General features: G+C 57.1%; 2 protein-coding genes across 5 annotated transcripts; one reads left to right on the top strand and one right to left on the bottom strand.

The window, feature by feature from the left end:
• Nucleotides 1-18,171, bottom strand: STK35 (serine/threonine kinase 35). The gene is made up of 4 exons (XM_039563644.1): nt 18,089-18,171; nt 16,581-17,194; nt 10,460-11,207; nt 1-4,290 (listed from the first exon to the last, which is right to left on the bottom strand). Exons 1-3 carry the CDS (start codon nt 18,169-18,171, stop codon nt 10,495-10,497), a joined length of 1,410 nt encoding a protein of 469 aa, XP_039419578.1. The 3' UTR covers nt 1-4,290; nt 10,460-10,494.
• A 3,295-nt stretch (nt 18,172-21,466) lies between these two features.
• On the top strand, nt 21,467-26,384 carry PDYN (prodynorphin). Of its 4 annotated transcripts, XM_010396927.3 has the most exons (5): nt 21,903-21,991; nt 22,476-22,904; nt 24,091-24,149; nt 24,781-24,928; nt 25,177-26,384. In XM_010396927.3, the coding sequence occupies exons 4-5, from the start codon at nt 24,800-24,802 to the stop codon at nt 25,741-25,743; spliced, it is 696 nt and encodes a 231-aa protein (XP_010395229.1). In that variant the 5' UTR covers nt 21,903-21,991; nt 22,476-22,904; nt 24,091-24,149; nt 24,781-24,799; the 3' UTR covers nt 25,744-26,384. The 4 variants fall into 4 exon arrangements, with proteins under 4 accessions (XP_010395228.2, XP_010395229.1, XP_010395230.1 ...); XM_010396928.3 differs by lacking the exon at nt 22,476-22,904 and having other exon boundaries at nt 21,958-21,991; XM_010396926.3 differs by lacking the exons at nt 22,476-22,904; nt 24,091-24,149 and having other exon boundaries at nt 21,467-21,991.
• The last annotated feature ends 204 nt before the right edge of the window (nt 26,385-26,588 follow it).

The raw sequence follows: 26,588 nt of genomic DNA, 5'->3' as shown, positions 1-26,588 counted from the left end.
TTTCAAGTTGTGTGTGGCTTTTCAACCCCATCAAATAGCTTTATTCACACAAACGTCCCTTAATTTACAAAGCCTCTGCCATTCATACACATCAGGGGATCCACAGTGTTCAAAGAACTTAAATAGAATGTTTCATACCAACCCAAGTAAATCAAGTACAAAAAATATTTATATAAAGTTGTTCACACATAGGTCCTAGATTACCAGCTTCTGTGCAAAAAAGAAAAAAAAAAAGAAAAATACAGATTAATTTACTAATATTATCTTTAGTTTATAGAGTCTGGGTTTAAGCCTTCTGCTCTTGCTAGCTCAGCACAGGAGCTGTGAGGAGTGGGGGGAGCCCTCAGCAGGGCTGGGGCAGAGTGCCCCTGTCCTGGGGCTCACCCAGCACCCCCGGTGGTGTGGTAGTGAAGCAGCTCACCCTGCAAAGCTGCTGTTTCCTGCTGGGTGAGTGAGCTGAAGGCTCATGCTGGGTTGGGCAGCTGCTGTGAAGGGAGCAGGCGCCAGGATGGGGACACCAGGCACTCCTGTGTGGCCCCCGTGAGCTCTTTCAGCAGCCTAGACACACCCTCAGGACTAAAAGCATTTGGGCAGGCTGCAGAGAGATGATCTGGCAGATCACAGCTGGAAGAGAGCAGCTCCCTGCACTTCCCTTCTAGCTACACCCACCACCCCAGACACCCTGCCCTGAAGTGTGAAATGCTTCTGGACATGAAGGGCCCACCCGCTGGGATGTGCCTGTAACCAGCTGAGGAGCACAGGAGCCACTGGCACAACTCTTCCCACACCAGTGGCACAAGCATTGGCTGAATCTTGGTGCCAAGGAAATGGGGACTCTGCTTTCCCAGTGCTGCCCTGGCTGATGGGCTGGGGGCTGTGAGGAGCAGAGCACAGCGCTGAGCTCCGCACACCCATCCCATGCCAGCACTGCCAAAAAAGGGACCAGGAGCACCCTTGCCCTGGGCAGCTGTAGTGTGAGGCTTGAGCAGCACAGGCCTGGGTAAGGAAGGAAAGCAGCAGCGTGTTTCCCTGTTCTCCTGACCTGCAGAAAGCCCAGGGAAACGAATCCCAGCTTGTGCCGTTGAAGCAGCTGCCCCGTGACACTTGGCAGGCTTAAACCCAGACTCGTACTGCATACGGAGGAGACAGACACCGCACACAACGGAGGATTTCCACAACGATGGTAATGCTTGTTTTACATCTTATTGCTCCAGAAAGGCTCTGGGAGCCCGTGATATGTGAAGGAGCTGGGTCCTGAGGAGTAAAGGAAGACCACAGGGGTAACTCTTATCTGTCACTAGCACTGCTGAACCTCAAACACAGCAGTAAGGGGATACAGGGGAGCTAATCTAACCCCTCTAGACTAGAGCCACCTCTGCTTTCCTCCCCATGGACCAAAAGCTGGCTGGGAGATCCCCATGACACCTGCATGATGCCAGTGGTGTCAGCCTTGCTGCAGGCTGGTGCAGATAACACATTTCTCAATCCTCCTGAGGCTTGGCTTGTTCCCCCCACCCACCCCACATCCCTTTTGTAAACAGCAAAATCAGAAGTAAACAGTTTCATACAATCACTCCCCTGGCGTGGGCACCATCTGGGGCCGCACGAGCCTGGAGAGTTCTGCAAGGGGGGCTTGGCTCCCCCCACACCAACCAGCTACCCCCAGCACCTGCATGCTCAGCTTCACTGCAGCCAGGAAGAGACAGAGACAGCCTGGCCCTGGGCTGGGAAAAGGGCCACAGACTCTGTGTTGCTTTCTTAAGTTTGGATTTTCCCAGTGACACATCCTAGTGCCAAACATCCACAGCAGAGTGGCCTGCAGGAGCTGGGCAGGTGAGGCTGGATAGACCCACCTGGGGAGAGAAGGCTGAACATTCTCCATCCCACAGCATATGCAGGTTTGAGCTGTTCCCCGTTCCCACATTGTTCTAGAGGGAGTGCTGGTCTGGGCCAAAGTAACTGGAGGGGAGATGTGGGGAGCTGTAAACACAAAGCAGGTTCCTGTATAGTCTGGGGAGTTGAACACAGCAGCAATATCAGAGAGAAATGCTCTTAAAAGGACAAACTAATCAGGGAAACATCCACATTGGCCAAAGGCTAGCAGCCCTAGGACTCCTCCTTGGAAGTGTTCGCTAAATCCTAAGTAAGGCACTACGGTCTAGCTCACTAACATCAAGCTGTTGAAAAACACATCTGCAATGCAAAAGCTGAGGTGGAGACGTGTGGTTTGAAGATGGCCTGAAACAGCAGTGGACCAAGAGGGCTGGCCCTCCCAGGGCCTGCTGGACTCACTCCTGTCCTGAGAGGAACAAGGCAACCCACTCACTGCCTTCCAGCTTCACCTCCTGCCTTTCAGACTTGGTATTTCTCCTGCTAGGAAGCTCCCTTCAGCTGCAAAGTTATGCCTGCTGAGATGCCATTCCAGCAGGGAAAGCCAAGGCTTGGAGGACAAAGCCCTCTTACTGCACCTGTTCAGGCCAGGGTTCAGTTAGAACAGCTGTAACAGTCAGGAGCAAAGGCTCTGCCAGGTGGAGGAAGGATGGTCCAGTGATCAGGGCACTAACACTGCACTTGTGAGATAAAGGGTTCACTCTCCCCTTCCCGTGGGATGCAGCACAGAAAGCTGCAGGAATCCCACCCAGCTGCAGTACACAGAAGCATCCCTAGGGACAAACACAAGAGCAGTGTGAGAACAAGGGCTTGGTGCTGCATTTGTGCTGTCCAAACCTTCAAAAGTCACAGACAGCCAGTCTGGAGACTTCTAGTCCTCCTAAGAGGGACCAGGCCTTCCTGCAGCCACAGCTTTAGCTTTATGTCCTGGAAAAGACGGAAGAGAAGAAAGAAGCCCCTCCATCCTTTCCCTGCTCTGCCTTAGCCCACCTGAATTTCCTCGATTTCCGTTCCTTCCTGTGAGGTCAGCAAAGTACACTGAGGAGATACATGGAGGTGCTGCCAGTTAGGAACCTTCCAGTGATGGCAGAGGAAAGTGCAGGCAAGGACCAGTTCCCACAGCCAGGGATGAGGGGGCCAGGGGGACCCTCTCCTGCCCATGGCCATGGCCAGCTCCAGACTGAGCACCCCAGCAGCTCAGGAGTGATGCTGGGTCAGACCAGCCCACTTCCCAAACCACTGCTGGGTGATTTCACCTGCTAAGAAACATCTTAGGTGGTTCAGAAGCTGCAGGGTGGAGAAGAGGTGGTGCTTTACATTGCATTTACAGTGAGCAAAGTCTAAAGATCATCAACACAGGGCAGCCCCAGAATAGGAGTTTTGCTTCAAATACAGGCAAGGAAATAGAGTATAAACTGCTCAGCCTGAGGTTCCAATCTCCTGACCTGAGCTGTGCTGTACTGTAACCCACCCTGAACAGCAGCATTGCCTTTTGCTTCCTGGAGATCATTAGCTAGCAGGGAAAAGTGTCCTGTGGGAGGATAGAATCCAGCCCATGAGCCATTAAGGCCAAACCTCCTTCTCTCCCCAGCATTGTTCCTATCGACTGAAGTTTGGCATTAAATGGATCAGAGAAGTGGACTGCTTTCTGTTTCTCTTGTACTCAGATGATGTCAACCTGAAAATTGTACTCAGCAGCTCCCCAGTTCCCTCTGTATAGAAAAACAGTAACAAAGATGATAGTGAAATCCAGCTTGGGAAGACCTGCTTTGCCAAATGGCTTTCCAGCTTGTTTATCCTACTCTATCCTAATGTCAGCTGCTCATAGCCTGGGCAGCACCACCTACTCAGGGGCTGCCTGGCTATGAGGTTATTTAGCTGCTTGCAACATGTGGTCCAAGAGACTCATTTTTCCTAAAGCACTGCACTCCCGAGGCAAACCTAGCCAGCACTCAGCTCCCATTTTCCCTAGGCAAAATCAGAAGCTTTGAACCCAAAACTGTGCCCAGCTGGACTCGGAGCTGGTGCCTGGCAGCACACCTCACCATCAGGCTGCTGATACCCACTTCCTTATGGAACCACATCCCTAGAAACATCTACTAAATCAAACGGCAGCACAGGAGACATGGGGAGGGCTGGGCACGGGCAGCTCTGCTCTCTGGATCTTGTTTCAAAGTCTCATGAATGTGACAGCTGCCAGCTTGTGTTCTTCCACAGGCCCCTCCAGCCCCCTCCCACACCCCCACAACACCCCTTCCCAACACAAAAAAGTAACACCCAAAGATTTCACATTGCCAGAGATCCTGCAGACCAGGGATCTTCTGTATCATCATCTTCCCTTATCTTTGACTTCCTTGTTGCACGTAAATAATGGAGATTATGGGTCCCTGGTAAATAAATCTGCAAGAGAAAACAAGAGAGGAGAAAGAGGTCAGGTTTGTCAGTGGTTTGCCCCAGTTACTACATTATGACTCCAGGCATTGGCTGCTGGATGGAAGGGGTGTAGGACACCACTCCTGCCACCTGCCCACTGATCCCAGTTAGTCCAAAACGAGTGCTGCCACATCTCTCTACTGCCCAGTGCTTTTGCTATCGATCCAGATAGGAACTGGGCTCAGTTTAGAGTCAGTTTTTTCCCCAGAGGGACTCAGACAGCAGTGCATAGAGCACATTGCCAAGGACAGCATGTATGCAGCTGCCCCAGGCGGGAGCTGAGCTGGGACAGGCTGGCTGGGGCTGAGCACCTCCCCACAACACAGCCCCATCCCACACAGCTCCCCGCAGTGACAGTCCTGCTGGAACAAGGACAAGTGTTCCCACGGCAGAGCCTGGCCTTGAGAGTCCATGTGATGTGTCTGTGAGTGACGGCTCCCTGTTCTCTATCAGGAAAGGTGGAACAAGCTGCAACCCTGGAGCTGCCCTGCACTGCTCATCCCCTACATCAGCAGCAGCTCAGACACTGCGAGCAGCTCTGCAAAAGGTGGGTAAAATCCAGGTTGGTGCAACTGGAAGCAGAGCAGGATAGGTTCACAGCTCAGCCCACAAGGATGCTCAGTGCCAGGGATTTTAGAACAGGCAGGTATTTGCTGCATCAATCCCTGCTTAGGCCAAAGTCTCAACACACAACAACCTCCATGGTCCCTGTAGCAGCAAGGGTGCTGCACCCATTCATCCACAGCCCTGACACCCGCCCATCCTCCAAGCTCAGGGACATGGGAATGCTCAACTCTGCACATAAGCTACCAGTGCTTTCCACACAATTTGTGTGCAACCCAGAAGATTCCCTGTGGACAGCAGAAGAACAGCACATGTACACGTGATGTCACTTCTGTACTGAAAATACATCCTTCAGGATGTCCCAAACTCAAGGAGGCACCAGCAGAGCCAAGGGCAGCAGCTGTGGTGGGAAGCAGCAGGGGTGGTCTATGAGCTCTAAACTCAGACAGTGACATGGAAAAAAAAATGTGGGGGGTGGATTTAGTTCCCCCATTCAGCAGGGGCAGGTCCCACCCCACCAGGGATGGGTGAGGGGCTCTGTAGAGACACCAAGGGAGCAGTGGGAAAGACCTGCTGCAGAAAAAATGCATCTGCCCAGCAAATTACTCCAATCCCTTAGTCCTAGGAAATCTCATTAAAGAAATCCCTGCCTGAGGAACACATTTCTAAAGGACGAGGCTGCTCAGAGCAGAAGGCAGGGTCCTGGGCACACTCCTTTTCAGGAGAGGTTAACCAAGGGATGCCACTTTTGCAGGCTGCCATTGGAATAAAGCCTTTCTGTTTGAGGAGGCAAGAGGCACACAGACATTGGGTCAGGGCAAACACAGAGGGATTCTCCTGGAAGATTTCTCCTATTGTGCAGCTTCATTAGCAAGTAGGGCAGTGTTTCTGTTTGTGCTTCCCTGGAGCAGGAGCATTTTCAGGGAAGGCGCTTGCTTGAGCAGCCCTGAGCTCACTGCTCTGAGACAGGAGAGCTCACCCCACTGACGCACATTGTTGCAGGGGCTTGTTCAGGAGCTTTTAATCCCTCCACTGATGCCACTTATAGTTTTAATCAGCTCGAACGTTCATTCGGCATCAGCAGGATGTGAACCAGCAGCCCGTGGAGCCCTCACCCAGCACGCAAGATGACACCAATGTGGGGGTCACACAGAGGGGTCTGCAGGGCAGAGAGGACTCAGTGCAGAGGAGGGAGAGATAACCCATCACCTCCTCGTGTTAACCATGTCATCTGCCCCTGTGTGGGAACACAGAGTGCGAGGGAAGGGGGCTGAGTGCCTGATTTATCTCTTGAGCCTTTCCTCGTGCTCTGTACCTATACTTGTGATGCATTCCTTGGGTGAATCCTTAAATCCAACCGCAGTGACCTCCCCCAGAAGGCAAAGCAGGGGTGACAGTGAGCAAACACTAACACAATTGGCCAGAAGTGACATGGTCCAGGTCACCCTCAGGGCCTCATTTCACCCCAGGTAGAATCAACACTGCCCAGAAGGGTATCACCACTCTGTGGGGTGGCCCCTGTGATGCTGCATTCACTGTTACGGCTGAGAAGAGGAACTGACACTGCTTTTACTGTCCTGTGGCTTTTGTCCATGCCAAGATCCACAAACCACATAAAAAACAGTCCAAAGTCAAAACCAACATTGTTTTAGGAATGAAATTGCTGTCCTTTAACTGGCCAGTGAGTAAAACTTGAGCTGAGTGATACTAACAGACAAGATCTAACATGATGCAGCAGCCCATGTTCACTGACAGCTCTCAGAGCTGCTGCTGTGTCCCTGATCCCTGTCTGTCCTCCAGCTCCAAAATTCCACAGGGCAGCAGTTTATCAGCAGTGCTGGGAGTGGCTGGGCACAGCACCAGAGAGCTCTGGCCAGGACAGACACCATCATGCAGGGTGAGCAGATGAGCTTGTTCAGCATCAGCTCCTGGTGCACGTTGGAAATGCAAAGAGCAGAACAATGCAAATGCAAACAGCCACTTTCAGCTGAAACTGGAATAATCAAACCCAGTGACAGAGGAGTGCTGGAGAGAACCAGGCTGGCCACAGCTATTGAACACCTTCCTGCTCATGACAGCCCCTGAGATGCTGCAGCCTGCACAGATTGTTGCCATTCATCTTAGCATCCACCCAAAATCAGACCAACTGTTTTATGCACAGTGAAAATATCATTGAATACAATCTACCAGAACAAGCTGCCTTCTACACTGATCACAACCATTGTGGTTTGATGTCCTGTGTGAATCAAAACGACAAAGTTTCTTAAACACATAATTGTCAGTGGTGGGTGATGCTGTACTCACCCCCCTTGTGTTTCTGTGGCCAAGGCCCCTGTGTCACTGCAGTAAGCAGCAAAAGCTGAAACTGCCACTGTACCCTTGTGCCTCTGCAACTTGTCTAAGGGGTTGCACAAACCCACCCCATCAGAGGATCCCACTGGAGCAGCATCTCAGGGAGGCCCCTCACAAGCCCCAGGGAATCTGGAAGGCAACTACAAAGGTGACATAGAAAGAAAGATGTTCACACTGCAGGAAAGGAGAGTTGTCCTAGCTTTCCAGTACTGGGAAGGAGGGGTGAAATACTCCCCAGTGTGCAGTGCAGTTAGTGCTGGGCTATCACACAGTCAAAGAGACCCATCAGCAAATACCCCGCACAACCCAGCCACTCCCTAATTGTACTAGAAAGGCTTTTGTCCTCTTTGCCCAAAAGGCAGTTTTTGCCAACAACTCTAGGGAGTTGTAGATAAACTTGGCTTTATGTAAACATTTGGAGAAGGTAGGGAAGCAGCGTTCAAATTAAAAAGAGAATACCTTCGTTTTTCCCAGGGAAATGCTGCCTACCTCTGCTAGAACTATTGCCCCAGGGCCACCAACAGTGGGAAGCACAAGGAGATAATGAGTCATCTCCACCTCAGTGTCCAGCATAAACCAAGCCAAAAACACTTTCCTGTCTGAGAACTGACATTTCCTATCTGCATTTTGGGAGAGTAACAGAGCATGAAGCTGTCAGGTGCGTGCAGCATCCGTGGCAGAACTAAAGGCGAAGCTGCTGAGACATGAAGCGAAATCTGAAGAGGTCAGTGGCATAGCAAAGAATAAGCAAAAATCCGATTCCCTGGGTCAGGGAGGGTTACAGTTTTCCAGGTTATGACATGAACCCAAGGCTGAGCAGGTCTGAACTGTCCTGGGGAAGAACCCGCTGCATGACCCAGCATAGCAAAGCTACACACCAGTGCCACAAATAAGTTGGAAGAGGTTACATGAGTTTCTCGGTCAACTAAAATTACCTGAGAGCAGAATTCAGGCCTTGCTCTAAATCCCATTTTAAGCTTCTCAAGCAGGTTTCCAATTTAAGATTTGCATTTAATAGCACCCAGAAGAAGGCTGATGTGAATGCACAACTACACCGCAAAACCCACCAAATATTCTGGCTGTCCCACGAGTGAGGCAGAGGAATACTCTGGGTTTGCAGGGAACATATGGCTGGTGCTGGGCTCTATCTGGGCCAAGCGATCACGCTCCATGTGGCAGGTTGGGTTATGTAAGAGCATCCCTGGCTACTGCAGCTGTGTCACGATGGAGCGATCGGTGCAGACTCACGGATGGAGTGGGGTGGGGGGGGCTGCAGGAGGCAGCTGGGTTTGAGCAAACAGCCGTGGGGTAGGACTGTCCCCTCGGTGTTTGTTATCCCTTCATGTACTATTCCGCAGATCTGCGCAGGATGAATTTTCCCCCGAGGGCAGGGGCTGGTTGCATAACGCAGCAGCATCGTGTCAGCACAGAGCCAGCGCAGATGGCAGAGCCCGGCCTGACCCTCCACCTGCGGCAGAGCTGCTCCAACATCCCCACCAGCCCTGCACCTCGCCCCGGGGCACAAGGCCGGGTGTCTGCTCTTCCCCGGGGCTGGAGCACACCCATCTTAAGGGCTCATATTTCCGCAGATTCACACCCCCACCCTAATCCCAGCCCGCACTTGCACTGGGACCAGTATCCAGCCCCAGGCAGCAGTGCTCAAATCAGCTATTCACACTTGAGATGGGTGTTAAATATTTTGTGCCTGGAAGAGTGCAGAGGGGATGGTCTGTGGACCAGTTTGGACAAACCAACAGAGAAGAACAAGACCAACCCAATAGCTCTTTTCATTTCCATATCCCTATTTTTCTACATACAGCACAGAGTGTACCTGGGCACACAGAGAGAGGGGGAGTCAGGCACCACATCCTTTTCCATAAGCTCAGGAACCCTCAGGTGGCAGCAATGAGGGGTTTTAGCAAAACCAGCCGAAATGCCACCACCTTCCCCACCACCTGCTGCTGGGGGCTTGCTCTCAGAGTTGGCCAGGCACACAGCCATCAGGTGGCCAGGGAAATGGTTTCCTCCCTCTCTGCCCTCTTACATCCATGGTCAGCTCCAGTCCAGCTGGCTCTGTGTGGTTTCAGGGCGAGGTGAGGGCTGGGGCCCAAGCTGTGATGCCACCACCTGACACAGGCAGGCTGTCAGAGATCTCCTGGGACCAGTGATGGGCAGGCAGCTCTGCAGGAGGCTGAGAAAGGATGTGGGCTGGAAAGACGTCAGCCTCACCCCTGGTAATCTTCAGTTTCATTGAAATGCTTGGCTGGGAGAATCCCTAGTAACAGCTCCTGTTTACAGACAGCTTTGCTGTGTAGGCAACACCTCCCAGTCCTTCCGTGTCACTGGTTAGTGACACCACCAGCTACCCCACACCCTGGGGGTCCTTCCAGACCATGTGTGACCACCCAGGCCTCAGGATCAGGACCTCAGAGCTTGAGACTGTTTAGCAGGGGGGGAGAAGAGAGGGGACTCTGCTTGGACAGAGCTGAGCTCAGTCTGAGCAGAGCTGTTTTTAAGCTTCCTTCCTGAGTAGACACAGGTCTACAAACACAGATGCTGGAGACCAAAGCATCTCCTGGATTTGGGCCACTGACATTCACACCAAAGGGAAGTCCTGCCTTTAATAGGGAAATGAAACAGAGCCACAAGATGGACCCACGTGCCTTGTAGGTGAAAGCAAAGAGTTTTGTGCCAAGACAGATGTGCCACTTGGTGCCTGCTCACTAAGCCAGCTGAGCCCTGAGGTGTCCTTTCCAAGTGTCACAGGGGAGGGGGATGGTGCTAGACAGGGAGCTGCTCCCAGCACAGACCGTGGAAATTATATCACACAGCAGGAGAGGCAGAACTGGCAGATCCCTCCCTGCCCCTGAGAGAGACAGATGTCCCTAAAGCTTATAGCAAGTGCTTGCAGGTCTCTCTCTGCTGTGCCCCAGCCTGTCTCAGCCACTAGCCAGGACCTCTGAGGAGCAGGGCTCCTACCCAGCCCTTCCAGCTCCACTGGGCCCTCGGGCGGTGACAGGATGTGCAGCTGCTAATTCTATTTCTCACCTCTGCTTTATTTTTGCAGTAGAATAGATGAAAACAATCTCAGAAGCAGTGCTCTGATGAGTCACTATAGAAATAGCTCTAGAAACATAAAAGTCTCCTTTGTGTCACTACAAAGTGCACTATTGGGCCAGTACAGCCAACAGAAATAAGACAAAAAGTGCGAATCACTTACCCAGCTGCAAAGCACAGCAGTGCCCTGCCCTGAATTTAAGCAGCACATGTAACCTGGTCCATTCTGGTTTCAAGCTCAAAGGCATCAGGTCGATCCTGCGGGTTAGCAGCCAACATGTCTTTCAAGAGCTGCTTGATCCCCTCAGACATGGAAGTCCTGCGTTTCTGAGGGATGTGCAGCTCCATCTTTGGGTTTTCTAGCAGCGCTTCCCCAACGGGCACGATCTCAGTCCCCTGCTTGATGTAAGTCCCCAGCAGCTCCTTCTTGGTCTCGGCATCAATGAAAGTGATCCTCTCAATCATGGCCCAGATGATGATGCCGAGGGCAAAGATGTCAGCCTTGGCAGTGTAGTGTCCCTCCCAGACCTCGGGTGCCATGTAGAAATCAGAGCCACAGGCTGAGGACAGCCAGTACTTGTTCACATTCACGTTTTTGTTTTCGTGCCCACCCTCCTTGCCCCGAGCAGTCAGGCCAGCGCAGACCTTGCTCAGCCCGAAGTCGGCCACCTTGAGCACAGGGGTGCCAGATTTCTCAGTTATCAGGATGTTGTCAGGCTTCAGGTCCCGGTGGACAATGTGGTTCTTGTGCAGGAAGGCAATGGCACTGGTCAGCTGCAGCATGAAGCTCTTGTTGGTGGCTGGGTCGGGCCTTCGGGACAGCACGTACTGGTTGAGGTCTCCCCCTTCGCAGAACTCCATGACGAACCACAGGTAGCAAGGCTCCTCTGCATAGCCCAGGATCCTCTCACCTGACCAAAAGGGATAAAAGAGTGGGTTTTTCAGACACATTACAAAGTCCATACTGACCCAGGATGGGTGAGGAACAACAGGTCTGGTTTATGTGGATAGCAAAGGCTTTGGGAATGTGACTGGGACCTATTGCACTGCAAGGCACCAGTGATGCTGGCACTGCTGTGCCTTCACGTGCTTTGGGATCCTGTTGAGCACAACACACCAGCACCATGTTTATCCAAATCACTGCTGGGAACCGGCTCAGGGACCTCCTCCCAGCAAAGTGCAGAGAACATATTTTCTTCAGTCCTACCACCAGGCCATTCTCCCCAGGCTCTGACAGCCAAAGCAGCAGAGGCTAAAAGCACAATTAGCAGTGAGTCTACAGGAGAAAAATCAGTTCTGTGAATGCCTCCTCTCCCATCTGAGCTCTGCTGTAAGAGGCAAAGGCTGGCTCATTCCATACACTTTACTGGAACTGCACACAGGGAGTAAATCACAGCCCTTAAAACTGTGCCAGCACAGTCTTGCCAAGAGTGGTCACACCAGTGTCCAAGCCCTATGGCCCACTGGGTCTTCCCAGACGGAATTTGTGCATTTAAGGATTGCATTTGTGCTGGGAAAACTCTGCCACTTCATCCAGCTTTCATTAAGTGCCAACAAGTCTTTAATGAGAGGAAACTAGAGGTCCAAGCCACAAACAATGTTTGCTGAGTGTAATCTCAGCCACACTTATAACTGCTCATACTACCCAGTATTACACCCCAAACAGCTTCTTCCTTCACCAGACATCAAACTGAGCTCTTCAAACTCAGAGCATGTCAGGGCTGGTCCATTAAATCTAGGCTTTACTCCATAAAACTCCTACCTAGGGAAGGACTCTCCTGCACATCAATTAAACATGTGAAGAACACAACAGCATCATATCAGCTAATGGAGCCATGTCTGCCACTGGTGCTCCCCAGGGCTGCCAGGATGCCCCAGGGGGCATTGGCAACAGACCCATCCTGTTAGCTGATGCCAGGAATGCAAACCCCACTGTCAGACCCCAAGTCTCCTCCAGAGAGCACCCAGGTGATTGGCAGAGCCTGCACACACCACCAGAGCATCATTTTGCTCTAGAAACTGATTTTTTTAATCCTCAAGCACCATAAGAGAGAAGCTGGAGGACACCACTCACCTCTGCCATAGTTAAAAACTCCCACAGCCAAACTCAAGTGTTTTTGAAAGCAGTGAAATAACTCCACCCATTTGACAAAGTTGGGTTTTGTTCGAGCAAAGCCCTAGAGAGCATCTGGGAAAGCAAAAAAACTTCCAGCAGCAGGTAAAGCCAAGGACTACCAGGGACACCCAGCACTGGTCAGCAATCAGTGTGGGTGGGAATATTGGTTATTTGCACAAACAGTCTGTATCCATGGCTACTGTTATGGAAATGGAAATCTGCACAACAGAAGGATTTGGCTGCACCTCCCTATCCTCGGCAATCTTTTGCTGAGGTTAGGTCTGAAGGTTAGATCTGGGGGATGAAAGAACAGGGTGGAGATACACAGGGTACAGGGTGCACTTCGGAGGTCTCATCTGGCTGGAAGGGGGCTCAGCATGAAAGCCCAAGGGCCAGCTGGGAGCAGCACAGGACAGCTTGGCTCTGGAGACCAAAATGCTGACCAGGAAAAGCAGCTTCTCTGGTGCAAGCCACCTTCGGCATGACAGCATGGAAACTTAAGGAGAGGCTGCTTGTCCTGGGAGCAGAGACCTTGGCAGAGCCAGGACAGCCCCAGCTCACACAGCTGCCACCACTCTGATTTGTTAAACCCCAGTGACATCACAGCAGGACACAGGGTTCAGCCTTCCTGCTCCCCTCTGCAGCCATACAGCCCCAACACAGGGAGCTGAAGGGTCTGGCTATTCTCTGCCAGGAATCAAACCATGACAGGGAGCACAGCAGAGCCCCACATCCCTCACACACAGCCAGGTGGGAGCATCCACACAGCACTGCTGGCAGCCCCTTCCCAGAGGAAGTGGCTCAAACACTGGCTCAGCAGCAGCCAGGAACTGTTAGCTCCGACAAGTCAAGGTTTGTTTTCAGCATAAGGAAGGCTCTGATTTAAAACCTAGCCCCTGAACCTCAGCAAGAGCAGGAAAGATGATGGGGATCCAGCAGTAGCTGTGAGCACCAGGCACTTCACTTTGGGTGGAGTGTTGCAAGTAGAGGCTTAAGCCAAAAGTAATATTTCCTCATTTTCTTTCTATAATCTGAAACTGTTTTAGTTGTTAAATCATCTTCCTGCCTTCAAAACAAACAGCTTTAAACATAAAGAGCTGGCAATATGCTCCCTAAAGATGAGATGTTTGTTAGCAAACTGAAGACAAGCAGTCAAGAGCTGAGGAGATGCCAATGACAGGCTGGACCTGTTCTCTATCACCAAGCCAGCATCCCCATGTGCTCCCTGCCCAAACACAGGATGGAACACACTCACACTCCATCCTTCCAGCAGCACACACACACCTCCCCCACCCCATCCTGGGAGCTCATTAGCAGCATGCTAATTTGCTTAGCTTCACAGGGAAAATAAAAATCTAATGAGAGCAGAAGCAGCATCCCAGTGCCCACCACCACACATAACCTCTGACTCCCTCTGTGCAAGGAGGCAGCAGCAGAGAGATGGGAGCTAGCAGCATGGAATTCTGGGTGGTTGGAATGATGGCAACACATATGGGTGACACCAGGGCAGCCCACGAGTGAGGCTGAGTGCTGGTAGCAGGCTGGTGGCCACAGATGGCATGGGAGGAGCAGGAAGCCACACTTTATACCTGTTCACTTAAGGCAGCTGTCACTGCTGTGGGTTAGGAGCAAGAGGGGCACGTGATGTGCACAAGCCCTGGAGGTGCTCCTGTGTCAGGGCTCCAAGCACATTGCACGGGTATGTGCCTCTCCTCCAGCTCAGTGCCGAGCTTTCACCTTCCTTTACACATCCTGCCCTTAAATTTAATTACTCCACACCTCGTTAAAATGATAAACGTTCAGGCTCCGCGCCATAGCTGAGACCAAACCCCGCCTGGTATCCCGACAGTTGTGCTCCTGATTCAGAAAGTCTCGGATTAATCCTCACTGTGCCCTGAGCCCCAGCACGTTGGCACAGCATCTGTGCTGGCCTGTAAATAGCCCAGCTGCAGTCGTGCAGAATGGCACGGCAGCACAGCTCCACGGCCACCGCCACAGCTCCAGCGCTGCTGCCGCCAGGGAAGGAGAGCAGGAGACCTGCGGGGCTCATCCAGCTCCAGCTTTTGCTTTGAAAATATTTATCTATGTCTATCAGACCCAAGGCTTGGGAAAGCAGCAAGCACAGGCTGCCCGGCACAACACAGCCCCGAGGGCAGCCAGGCAGATGGAAGGGAGAATGTGCTCCAGCTTGGTTTGGGGAGTCAAACTGCTCCAGGCTGGGGATGCAGAGTCCAGCTCGGCTCCCCTCTAAGGGGCTGCAGCAGGACCAGGGCAGGCAAAGCCCTTCCCATTGCTGGGAATTCAGGAGGCTCAACCCCCACCTAGAGATGGGGCATCTATGGGTCTCCTTCTCCACCTGGAGATGGGGCACCTCCAGCTACCCAAGAGCTTCCCCAAGCCAAGCCACCTCTCCTCGGGGTGTGCAACATGACAGAGGGGGGCAGAACCCCCCACACATGCTACAGCTGGACACACACCCAAAGGGAAGAGTTGGCTCCTCTCCCAGGGAGCTATGTGCCCTGGCTGTACAGGAATTTGGACACTGCCCTTCTCAGGGAGCCTCCCTTGGGTGGTTGTGTGAAGGAAGAGCAGGAGCTGGGATGCATGGGGAGAGCCAGGCAGGTCTGGACATATCCTCCCACCAGGGATACAGAGGGGACAGGCAAGGCAGGGACAGTCAGAGCCACAGGTTTGCTCAGAGGACGGATCTCAGGAGCTTTGCACGAGCTCTGTGCCTGGCAGGGGGCCTGGGGGCTGCCTACACTGGGGGGCACAGGGAGACTGAGCTCCCCAAGGAGCTGACAGGAATCCCAACACACAAGTTTGGGGAAGGAAGGATTGGGATGAGCACAGGGGGCACAGGGCTCCAGTATTTTTCCACATCTTCACGGCACATTGGCAAAGCTGCATCTGACAAGCAGCAAAGGGAGCAAAGGGAGGGAGGGAGCATTTTGGAGATGTCACCATCACAGTCATTGGCTGTGACAGGAGAAGGTGACCCCTGACAGCCCCATGATGCTGAGGGACCCCAGGGGAAAATGGGGGTATCAGCCCAGGCTACAGGCATTAGTGCTTCCAGGGCTGCTCCCACAGAGACAGCAATGGGGGAACATGGGGACAGTCCTAAAGCTGTGAGAGCCTGAGCCATAACAGGGGGCAGCCTTGGGGTGCTCAGAGATGGGACAGCGCATCGGGCAGAGAGGGGGAGATGTCCCCTTGGTGTAACTGGGACACAGGCTGTGAAGGTTCCCGAGGGATGTGTGAGAGCTATGGCACAGGTCAGGATAGCAGACAGAGCCTCAGTATTTGAGGTGTAAGGGAGGAGGAGGTCAGTGCTGGCCAGGGGTCCAGCACACAGGGATGTCCCCCAGGGGCTGGGTCTGAGCCTGGAGATAACAACAGGGCCCGTCAGGACTGGGGGCAGGACTGCAGGGCACACGGAGGGAGCCCATGGCATTGCTGCAAGACACGGGTGGGGTTTAGGGAATGGTTTCCTGGGAGCAGCATACAGGAAAGGGAGAGTACAGGGGGTGGCACAGGGTCCAGGACAAGGATTCCCCAGGTGTGTTCAGGGTGGGTGGCAGCAAAGAAGGGCAGCAGAGGGACCCTGTGGGGAGCCCTGCAGGACAGGACAAAGATGGGTGATGGGAGCAAGCCTAGAGCAGATACCCCAGAGGGGACCCTAAGACTGCAGGGGTGATGCCTGCACAGTGGGGAGACCCCAGGGGTGGTTACTCTGGAAAAGCAGTGAGTCAAGGTGGGGAGAAGGGCATTATGAGAGCTGGGGGGAGCTTTGGGTGCTCTTGAGCACAGACAATGCCCACGAGGGATTTGAGCAATAGGGCGATGGGGAGCAAGCAAGGGCAGCAGCAGTGCTTGAGGTGCGGGTACTGTGGAAGGGTGTCCGTGGGGAAGGGAGACAACACCAAGACGTCCTGCATGGGGCATCCCGGCGGTCACCTGGTCAGAGGGGTGTAACGTGGGAGTGGGGCAGGAGGATGGGTGTGGGGGTCATTGAGGCAGCGGGGAGGTGACAAATCCAGGTGCGCAGGGGTAGGAATGGGTGACACGGGTGTCAGGGACAGGCCCTGGGCGTGGCAGGGCAGCCCGGGAGGTGCCCTAAGAGGGCGCTGGGGCCGTGCCGGGGGTGCCCCAGGGGTGCCGGTACCTTTGAGGGAGGTCTCGACGAGGCGCAGGTAGAGCTGGCTGCGCTTGTTGCCGTGGCTCATGCGCTGCCCCAGGCCGTGCCGCTGCAGGACGCACTCCTCGAACCGCACCACGTTGGGGTGCTGCCGCCGGAGGCTCGTCAGGGCCCAGAACTCGGCCAGAGCCAGCTCCACATTCTCGGGAGCGTCGCAGCGGATCCGCTTCACCGCCAGCCGGGCGCCGCTGCGGCCCGAAACCGCCTCGTACACCACGCCGTAGGCGCCGCGGCCGATCTCGGCCAGCAGGCTGTACCGCGGGCCACCGCCGCCGCCGATGCCCGGCCCCGCCACCGCCGCCGCCATGGCCCCGCGCCGCGTCGCCCGCCGCCGCCGCGCCGTTCTTTGTGTCCCGCGGCGGCCGCCGTCCATGGCCCCCCCCGCCCCGCGTGCCGGGCAGCGCCGCGCGGGCGAGGGGGCACGCGCCGATGCCGCCGCCGCGCCGCGGGGCGGAAAAGCGCGCGCTGCCGGCCCCTTTAAGCGCTCGGCCAATCGCGGCCGCGCGGGGCGAACCACCGCGGCGCCGGGGGGGGGCGGCGGCCGCCGCAACGGGGCTCGGCCTCTCCCCGGTGCCGGCCCCCTACTCGGAAAGGGAGGTCCGGGTTTTCCGCCCCGGGCGCGATAACCGGGTCGCGGCGCCGCCAGCGCGGCTCAGCGCGGCCAGGGCTCAGCGCGGCGGCAGGCCCCTCCCGCTCCCCCGCCACGGTGGTACGCGCCGCGCCGGTGTAAACAGGCCGGTCATGGGGGCCCTGGCGTCCACCGCGGGTTCCCCCCCGCGTCCCTCCGTCCTTTCCCCCCGGCTGCGGCCCGGGGGAGGTGGTGCGGGCTCGGGCCTGGCCCGCGGGGCTCACCTGGGGAGCGCCGGCGGGGGCTCCGGGCCGGGCGCGGCGGTGGCGTGTGAATGGGCGGGGTGGGGGAGCGGCGGTGGCAGCGGCGGTGGGATAAGAGCGTGGCCGCGCGCCCTGACGTAGCCCCTTATGTAACGGCGGGGGGTGACCCGCCCCCACCCACCCACCGCCCCGGGACGGGCGGCGCACCGGGAGGGCGGGATGCCCCGGGGGGGGTTCGGGGGAGCGGGGCACCAGCGGTAGCCGTGCGGTGCAAGGGATCCGGTGCACCGGGGAGGGCTGCGTGTGATGCCGCCGGGGGAGCGATGCTCCGGGACACGGTGCGCCGGCAGTAGCTCGGTGCACCGGGGAGGGGGGCGGTGCACAGGGTGGAGGTGATGACCCGGCGGGGAGGTTGTGCTGTCAGGGACGTGATTCCCCGGGGAGGGGGTGGTGCCCCGGGACTCAATAAATCCTCGGGACCCGGTAAATCCCCGGGACCCGTTGCGCCAGCGGTAGCCTCGCGGTGCCGAATGTTCGGCGCACCGGTGCTGTGCAGCCGCACCGGGAAAGGGCGGACGCGCGGTTCGGGGGCGGTTTTACAGCTTCGGCAGCGTTCGGGGGTCCCTCCCGGGCGCCGCGCTCACCCCGACAGTGACGGTCCGACCCCGCTCCCGGGGATCAGCAGCTGGAAGTTCCCCGGGAAATTGGCCGCGATCCCGAGAGGCATCGCCCCACTGCCCTGCGGGCAGGCACCGAGAGTTTTCGGGGCACCCCAGGCTGGTGTGGAGCGGCACGGCGCCCACCGGGTGTCCGTGTGGTGGGACGTGCACTGGTCACCAAGAGCGGAACGCGGCGACCGCCCTACGCCGGGACCCCGAGGGGCGGCGAGGGCCGGGGGAAGAAGGCGGGGCTGCAGTGCTTCCCCCCGGGATGGCCCGGCGGGATTGGGTTTTGGTTCCCCGTGGAGCTGGTTTGGTGGGATTTCTCCTGCGAGCAGGTGGGGTGGACCACAGAGGTCCCTGTCCCACGCAGTGTCCGCGAATTGCTCTTCACTTTCCCGGCCGGGGGCTTCACGAGTATCCGTCCACTCCAGGCTGCGCGGGGGTCTCACCCTGCTCCTGGCGCTGCTGGTGGCTGACAGCCCCCCGGGCTCGGGGCTTTGCACGTCGCCGTCTCGCTCCCCGTGGATTTGGGGAGGGAATGGGGACCCAACCGCGCAAAATGTACTTTTCCAGCCGCCTCTCCCTCGTTTTCCTGCCCCCCGCGCGGTGCCGTTGACAGTGGACGCTGCGGCCGGTCAGAGACAGCGTCTGCGGAGCCGGTTCACGGAGGAGCTCTCAAAATTCCCTGATTTCTTGACCCACTGCTGAGCCATGTGCCGCTGCTATCATGCAGCCCCAGCAGCTCCCGGCTGCGTCACGCTGGTGCCCCCGGGGAAGGGACGGCGACCCCCGGAGCCACCGGGGGCGGCTCCAATGCGAGGTTGCCCCGTGGTGTCACCGCGCCGGCTGCAGCTCCTGCAAGTGGTTTGACCTCAATTTGTTTTTAAATGGAGCCACTTCGCCTCCCGGGGGTGCTGCGGGGGCCGTGCCACGGCCCCGTGCCCCCGGTGCCGCTCGGCAGGCTGGAGCGGCGGGGACGGTGGAAGCGGCGTGACTCGTGTGTTTACGAGAGCGCCGCTTCTTGTACTGCCGTCGAGTGGCACTTGTGCTTCCTGCCCATGCAGGGAGGTCACCGTGCGCCCGCCTGGGCAGCGCTGATCGTCCCCTGCTCCGGTGCTCCCTTTGCCGATGCGATCGCCGGCGGTTCGCTCCGGTGCGGTCACGCTCCATCGGAGGCTGCACAGCTCCCGCGGGCGGTTTGGAGCAAAACCCCGGGCATCGCCCACCCGGCGTTTCTCCCCACGTCCCACAAAATGCGTCTGAAGACCTCCCTCTCCTGCCTACGGCATGGCCAGGCAGGAGTGCAAACGTTCTGGGAGTTTCTGGAAAAGCCCTGTCCCTGAATGGGATGAAGCTGACGGTGCTGGAGGATCCACAGCACAGCGACTGCCTTCCCGGGGATGCTCCCGCCGGCAGCTCTGGGTCGCGGTCCCTCTGCCTGGGGACAGCCCCGGCGGCTGGCAGAGCTTGTCCCACCTGCAGGGACAATTTACCCCATCCCGGGATGGGGAGCCCTGTCTGGTCTGGGGGAAGAGTCCTTCGGTGGGGGGGCCTGGGGGCGCAGGGGCAGAGTGGCAGCGCCGTGTGACGTGAGCTGACATTAACTCCCACCTGCTTTCCGCGGGTGCCTGGCACGCTCGGCCCCCTCCTCGCCGAACGCGCCTTTCACTCATGTAGTTAGGAAAAGTTAACTTTTCTATTACCGCAGATTTCACTTACCCAGGTACTTAATTACCATTGTCCCAGGGAAATGTCAGTATGACTCAGAGACACTTTCCCATTAGGAAGAGACAGATGAATATTAAGTTGAGTTTCTGGTGGGTGGGTTGGCTCCCAGCTCCTCTCCCGGGGGACCCTGTCACCTTCCACGCCCTGAACCCATGGAGGACCCTCTTACCCAGCTCAGTAGATCTGTGTCACTTTGCTCTGGGGACAGGAGTAACTCGACCTCCCAGCCGGAGCAAAGGGAAGGAACCTTATTCCAAACGACATTTCCTTCTGTGTCCTTGGGGTTTGCTCCATCTCTAACACATCTCCCTCGTGTGCAATTACCCTGTGCAGGGAGGCGGCTGCACCCCAGGCTGCTGGGTGCAAATATACATATATATATATATGCATATATACATATACACATATATACATATTCTTATAAAAATGATGCGTTTGGTGTAGAAACGCTCCACCCCACCGTGTCTGTGGTGCCCTCACGGCCATCAATCCCAGCAGCAAGGGTTAAACTGCCTGAGGGCTGCCCACAGCCCCTTGCCCAGGGTGTTGTGGTCGTTTGCAGCTGCACTTTGTTCTTCTCAGCTTTGTTCTGTGCCTGCACAGCCTGCCTGCCTTGCCCCCCACCCCATGCCCTGCTCCCTTGGTCCCTCCATGGTGGCGCAGTCCCAGCCTGGATGAGTTAAAATGCACCTCCGAACAAAACCCGTGGGGTCCTGCCTGCTTTTCAGGGAGCAGGTGGATGCCAATGGAGCTAGTCCTGATGGAGGACCACAGCCACAGGCTGCCGTGGCTGCTGGGTGCCCAGCAGAGGGTTCCAGCCGTGTTGATGGCCCCCACTTCCCTCGCCAGTGCTGGGGAGGGCTGAGCAAGGGGGCACCAGGTCCAGCAGCTGGTGTTCGAGCTGGGAGAACGGCAGGTTGCTGGGAAACATCCCTCTTGAGCTCCGATAAAAATAGCTCCATCTTCAAGGCAAGAGGACTGGCTGCGCTGCCAGCGATGCAGGGAATGTGTCTGCACCCACGGGGGTGTGGGGACCAGGGCAGGCTATCCTGTGGGGTCTGCGCCTCAGACCCCCATTCCACACGTCTGTTGTGACATGGTGCACTGGGACAGTGGTGCAGGGGCTCGGGGATTGCCTGTCATTGCCCCAGTGCTGTTCTCCTTTACCCCCAAATCAGACTTGGGAATGTGTGAGAACAGGAATCAGGGCTGAGTTGGGAAAGTGGGGATGTCTTTTCCCCCCACCCAGCTCCCCCTGCCCCTTTGGCTCATCTCTGTGTTTATCCTCCTGAGGAGGGGGTTCAGGGGGACATGGGGCTGGGGGGAAGCCCCGTGGGTCTGAGCCCTGGCATTGCAGAGGTTGGGGGGTTTCTATTCAAAGGCTTGTTCACCTGACAGCAGCCAGGCTGGGTGGGTTGGGACATCCCTTTCCCGGGGCATGAAGACCCTCTCTCCCTTCCCAGCAGCTTTGGATGGGCTCACGTCTCTCCCCAGCATGTCCACGAGGACGGAGCTTCTCTCCAACCTGGGGAGCAGGGTGGGAGGAGGTCAGGGCTTCACCTTTCGCCCCCCCCACCCCCCATCCTCCTTGGGCAGGATTTGAATTTGGTGTCCAGGGGACGCACATCCCCAGCAGCCAAACCCCTCTGGGACGCGGCTATGTGGGAATGCAGACGGACCCCATCCCAGTCCCCTGCCACCTTCCTTGTTTGGGGCACGCGTTTCGGCCCCGAGGACCGAGGCTGAGCACGACGGAAGTCTCCGAGTGATGCAGCCGCAGCGGTGGGATGTGCATCCCGGTCCCCGGGGCAGCCGGGGGGCTGAGGGGAGGCCTCGGCGGTGCGGGCGAGCCTGCTCAGGAGGTGGCGGGGATGCTGCGGGGCTGATTATTCACAGCTTCCCTCGCCCCGATTGGCTCTGCCGCCGCGAACAGCCGGGCCCCGCCGCAGGAGGAGACTCCGTGGCCATAAAAGCGGGGTGGAAGGCAGCCGGCGGCGAGTCCGGTGGACAACCCGGGCATCACCGTGGGACCACCTGCCAGTGTGGCCTTGCCACCGATGATTGGCGCAGCCTGACGCCCGTGGAGGGACACCCATCAGCCACGACCCGTCCTGACTTGGCGAAGCGGGTGCTCGGCGGGACAGGGAGCAGCGGCAGGTAGGGCTGCCGGGGTTGTCATCCCCCTTCCATTGCGTGGGAACAGTCAGGGGATCTCTCTTGCTCCCCAAAAAGTGACAGTTTAAAAACACCGTCTGAGCCGCAGTGCTGAGAGTGGCTCGTGGTTGGACTTGTGTTATTTTGGGGGGCTTCCACCTGGCTGCAGGTCCCTCTCATCCCTTGAGCAGTTTCAGAGCCCATGAACAGCTGTCCAGAGCTCTTCTGGGGTTCATTTCCGTGCTGATGCCATGCCTGCCATCCTGGCAGCAGGATCACCCAGGGCTTGGAGGGGCAGAGAGGATGGGGGGGTTCTCTCTCCCCCTTCTTGGCACAAGCAGCAGTGGTGGCTGCAGTGCTGAGTTTTGAGTGATTCTATTCCGAAAGTTACTGAGTTTTGGAGAAGCCTTATCCTGATGGTGTTTCCAGGAAATTTTTAGAGGTGAGGAAAGGCGCTGCTGGAAGGTTGATTGTTCTTCTCCACCAGAAATACATGCAGGATCCGAACCTGCAGAGTTGGACCTCTGAGGGAGGAGAGATCTGCACAGTCTGGGAGAGCTGTTCCTGTCCTTCGTTAAGTATAATTGCAGGTTAATAAAGATGGGGTCAGTCTCTGCTCTCCGGCAGAGACACACAGTCCTGATTCCTCATCCCTCCTTGGGTCACCAGGTCTGTAATTGGCCCCTGGGGTGCATGAATGTGGCTTGGGGGTTTTCCAAAGCAAAGCCTGGTCTTTGAAGACTCAAGTGGAAGTGGGACAGGGGAGGAGGGGACACCGGCATGTACCTGGCACAGGTGGAATGTGCTGGGAGTAGCCACAGAGGCTGGAACTCAATGCTGGCATTCCAGACCCTGCCACGATCCTTCCAAGGTGCTCCTGCAGTAGGGATGGCTCCGGAGCCTTGGGCTCCTCCAGGTAACACAGGATTGAGCTCGAACTCTGCTTTTCTTCTTCCTCCCTTTGTGTTCTTTCTGCTTTTTCCTCCCTGCTGCTTCTTTCCTTTTTTGTCCAAAGCCCTTTGTTTTCTTCCCCTTTCCCTGCTCCCGTTTATTGCCAGTCCTCTTTATCCCAGCCTCAGGAGCAGGCAGAGCACTGCCGGGACATTTGTGGCACCACCTGGACACGGTCCGTTTGCAGTGGGGTGTCCCAGGGTGTCCTTGGCCAGGCTGTGCCTGGAGAACTGCAGCTCCCCCGAGTGCCATGAAATCCTCCGTCTGCAGTAGGGTGACAGGGATGGGACACACTGTGTCCAGAATGCCAGAGGTCTGAACTGTGCAGTGTCAGACAAACCGGCAGCTTGTTCCCACCATGGGAACATTCCCGGTGCCATCCCTGCACGCTGCTCTGGCGGCACCCACGGGGATTCCGGCAGCAGAGGAGCAAGGGAGGGGAAGCGGGTGGGGAAAGGGAGGAAAATGCTCCTGGGAAGCAGTCATCAGCTCTTTTGGAGATCTTCATTCCCCCTAGTGCTGCAGCTGGCACCTACCTGTGCAGCTGGCGTGTCCTCACTGCTCCATGCTGTCTCGGTGGCCCTGAGGCAATAAGAGTCTGTCCCCGTGTCTCAGTGGTGAGGGCTGGCTGAGGTCCCACCATGCCCCTGCCATCCTGGGTAGTTGCCACCCTGTTCCCTGCTGTGCTACGAGGGCACTGCGGTGATGCACAGAGCTGGTGGCCGTGCAGCCGAGGAATGCAGACAGCTCGACACATGATGGTGCAGATAATTCAAATTAAATTTTAATCTAGCATGAATTAATACTGTGGCATTAACATTTCTTCATCAGTACCAATTACAGTACATTAGCAGCTACTGCTGGAGAACACAATAGTCTCTAATATGCGTCATTAATGTGTAACAGATCCCTCTGGGTCATGCCTTCCACCCTAGATAAAAGCAGCAAGGGAGGCAGGCAGGGGCTTGCAGCCTGTACACCCCTTTGGGGCTGGCTCTTACTCCGGGACTGTCATGGTCCCAGTGGCACCGTCATCCTGTGGCACTGCAGCTGGGGTTGGCACTGGCCCCTCCAGCCTCACCCAGGGTCAGGTTTAGCATTGCCACCCACAGAGCCCCTCTCCCAGCTGAGCACGGTGTCCTCGTCCACAGAGGCCAGAGGCTCTGTCACGGCTCCCAAACGGCTGGAGGACAGCGAACGTGGTTTGCAGGTAGGCTTGAACCCGAAATCCTTCTTTTTTCCCCTTTCTCCTGATGCAGACTTGGTGGGTGGGAGGGAGGGGAGAGAAGGCTGCACTGGTGTGGGGTACAGCAGCCTGGGGTGAGTCCACACTGGTCCATGGCACCACCCCATCCACTTCCCACCACAGCTCTGTTTGCTGTGGTTCCTTTCCCCAAGGCCATGGGGAAGAGCTGGTCATTCATCCACCTGTGCCACGCAGACGTGGCAATCACAGAGAAACCCAATGCTGGGGAAAAAAGGGACTTTTTAAGAGAGATGGAGAGGATAGATGGGATGGAATCGGGATGAGGTGAGATGGATGCTATGGTGGTCCTGCCCACAGTGACTTGGTGGCCCCCAGGGACTGGCTATGGCTCAGGGCTTGTGCCAAGGACCAGGCTGCAGCCAGGGTAAGGGGTCACATCTTGTGGTGTCCTTGCCGGGAGCAGCAGCCGGAGGTGAGTCACATGGGAATGGACACAGGCACAGGTCCTCGTGTATGTCCCCAGGAGCAGCTCACAGGTGGACGTGGTAGGTGCCCAGTGCCTGTGGAGTGGTGATGGGCCCTCAGAGCTGGCACAGGGATGGTGACAGGCTCTGTGCTGTCTTCCCCTCTCCAGGCAGTGTCTGTGGAGTGAGATGGCACGGCAGGCACTAACGCTGGCACTCTGCCTGTCCCTGTGTGCGGTGGCATCTGCCGACTGTGTCACCCAGTGTTCCCTCTGCACAGCCCAGACCCGCGGCACCGAGAGCAGCGTTCGGCCCCTGGTGAGTGCCAGCACCACACGGATATGAGCCAGGGAGCCACAGCAGTGGAGTGCAGGGTGCAGGGTGGCAGAGCTGGGTGGCACCTGGTGTGGTGGTCATGGGCACCCCAGGGTGCAAACTTCGGCTCCACACTGAGCCGAGAGGGCGCGGACCCCTGGGCTTGGGGTGGAAACACGCCCAGGGTGGGGTGGGAGGAAGGCAGGGGGTCACCCCGAGCACCTGGGGCCGCTGTGGCCGCTGTCTTGCAGATGTGCCTGTGGGAATGCCAGGGCTTCTTGTCACCCGGCCCTCAGTGGGAGATGTGCAGGAAGGCGCTGGAGCTCCTGGCCCCACTGGTAGCCCTGGCTGAAGGGACAGACCCGTCCCCACAAGAGGCAGAGGAGAATGAGGCGGAGCCGGAGCAGGATCTGGGCCCTGCGGAGCTGCCGCTGGCACCGGTCAAGCGCTATGGGGGCTTCATGAAGATGATGTCCAAGGGGAAGCTGCTGTCCCTGCTCCGCGAGAATGCTCACAGCAAGGGAGGCCTCAGCAAGAAGTTCGGGGGCTTCAGCCGCAAGCCGGGGGAGCGAGCGGCCCCTGAGGACTACCCGGGGCCGGCAGGTGATGGGGATGAAGAGCCCACGGGTGCTGGGGCCGAGGGGCAGGAGCTGGCGCAGCTGCACAAGCGCTACGGGGGCTTCCTGCGCCGCATCCGGCCCAAACTCAAGTGGGACAATCAGAAGCGCTACGGGGGCTTCCTGCGGCGTCAGTTCAAGGTGATCACGCGGTCGGACGAGGACCCCAGCGTCTACTCAGAGGAGGTCTCGGACCTATAGAGCCAGGCATGGGATGGCAGGACCACGGTCCCCACATTGCCACCCTGACTGTGCCACCCACCCCAGCCCCGTCCCCTGCCCAGCCTGGTGTGGCTGGTGTCACCCCTGCCTCATTCCCCCAGGGGACCAAGGGTCCCATCCCCAGTTGTCCCTCTCTGGTTCACTTGCCCATCCTGTGCATGGAAGGGACAGTGCCACTCCTCCAGCTGCTGGCGGTGTGGCTGTGGCCCAGCCCAGGGCTCCCGGGGGCATCTTGCTGGGCACACGTATCCTCCATCCTCCCGTGGCTGCTGGAGCACAGCACGGTCTGGAAACCATCACAGACTGATGATGGCCAAGGCAGTGGCCTCTGAGCAGCAGGATGAGCCAGGGCAGGATCAGGGAAGCAGCTGCCGTGGCCATGGGCAGAGGTGGCTGGCAGAACCACAGCACCATCACCGGGTGCTCAAGCAGTGCTGAGCCCAGCCCCTACTCCCCTCCCCGAGCCTCTCACAGTGTCCAAATAATCCCAGCACCCACCTGGTGCCCCTGGACTCCCCCTCCAAGAACGACCTCAGAGGCAGGGTCAACCCCATGCCCCAACACCCAACCCCTCCCTCCCCCCCCGCAGTCAATAAAAGGCAGATGCCAACAAAGCTGAAGCCATGCTGGGTGCTGAGCGTCCTCTGCAGGGCAGAGCAAGCACCCCAAACTGGGGTGCCCAAGCAGGCCAGGGGTGCTGGCTGTGAGACCTGCAGGCAGGACGTGGTGATATCCTTCCTGTGCCATGGGTGCCAAAAGGAATGTGGGACCCCATGCACCTCTGGAGCCATATCCTGGGGGTGACATGGCCATCGCAGCTGATG

This window comes from Corvus cornix, chromosome 20, assembly GCF_000738735.6.
Source record: "Corvus cornix cornix isolate S_Up_H32 chromosome 20, ASM73873v5, whole genome shotgun sequence".
NCBI lineage: Eukaryota > Metazoa > Chordata > Aves > Passeriformes > Corvidae > Corvus > Corvus cornix.
The sequence above is the reverse complement of the archived record's forward strand: the minus strand, read 5'-3'. Positions and strand labels throughout refer to the sequence as shown.

Excerpts from the sequence above, each read along its gene's own strand:
- STK35 (XM_039563644.1), bottom strand. The coding sequence starts at position 18,171 with ATGCCTCTCGGGATCGCGGCCAATTTCCCGGGGAACTTCCAGCTGCTG. Across the intron at positions 17,195-18,088 it reads GTCGGACCGTCACTGTCGGG|GGGGCCGGCACCGGGGAGAG; the intron begins GTGAGCGCGGCG and ends CTTTCCGAGTAG. Across the intron at positions 11,208-16,580 it reads CGTCGAGACCTCCCTCAAAG|GTGAGAGGATCCTGGGCTAT; the intron begins GTACCGGCACCC and ends CCTTTTGGTCAG.
- PDYN (XM_010396926.3), top strand. The coding sequence starts at position 21,603 with ATGCAGCCGCAGCGGTGGGATGTGCATCCCGGTCCCCGGGGCAGCCGG. Across the intron at positions 21,992-24,780 it reads GGGACAGGGAGCAGCGGCAG|GCAGTGTCTGTGGAGTGAGA; the intron begins GTAGGGCTGCCG and ends TCCCCTCTCCAG. Across the intron at positions 24,929-25,176 it reads AGAGCAGCGTTCGGCCCCTG|ATGTGCCTGTGGGAATGCCA; the intron begins GTGAGTGCCAGC and ends GCTGTCTTGCAG.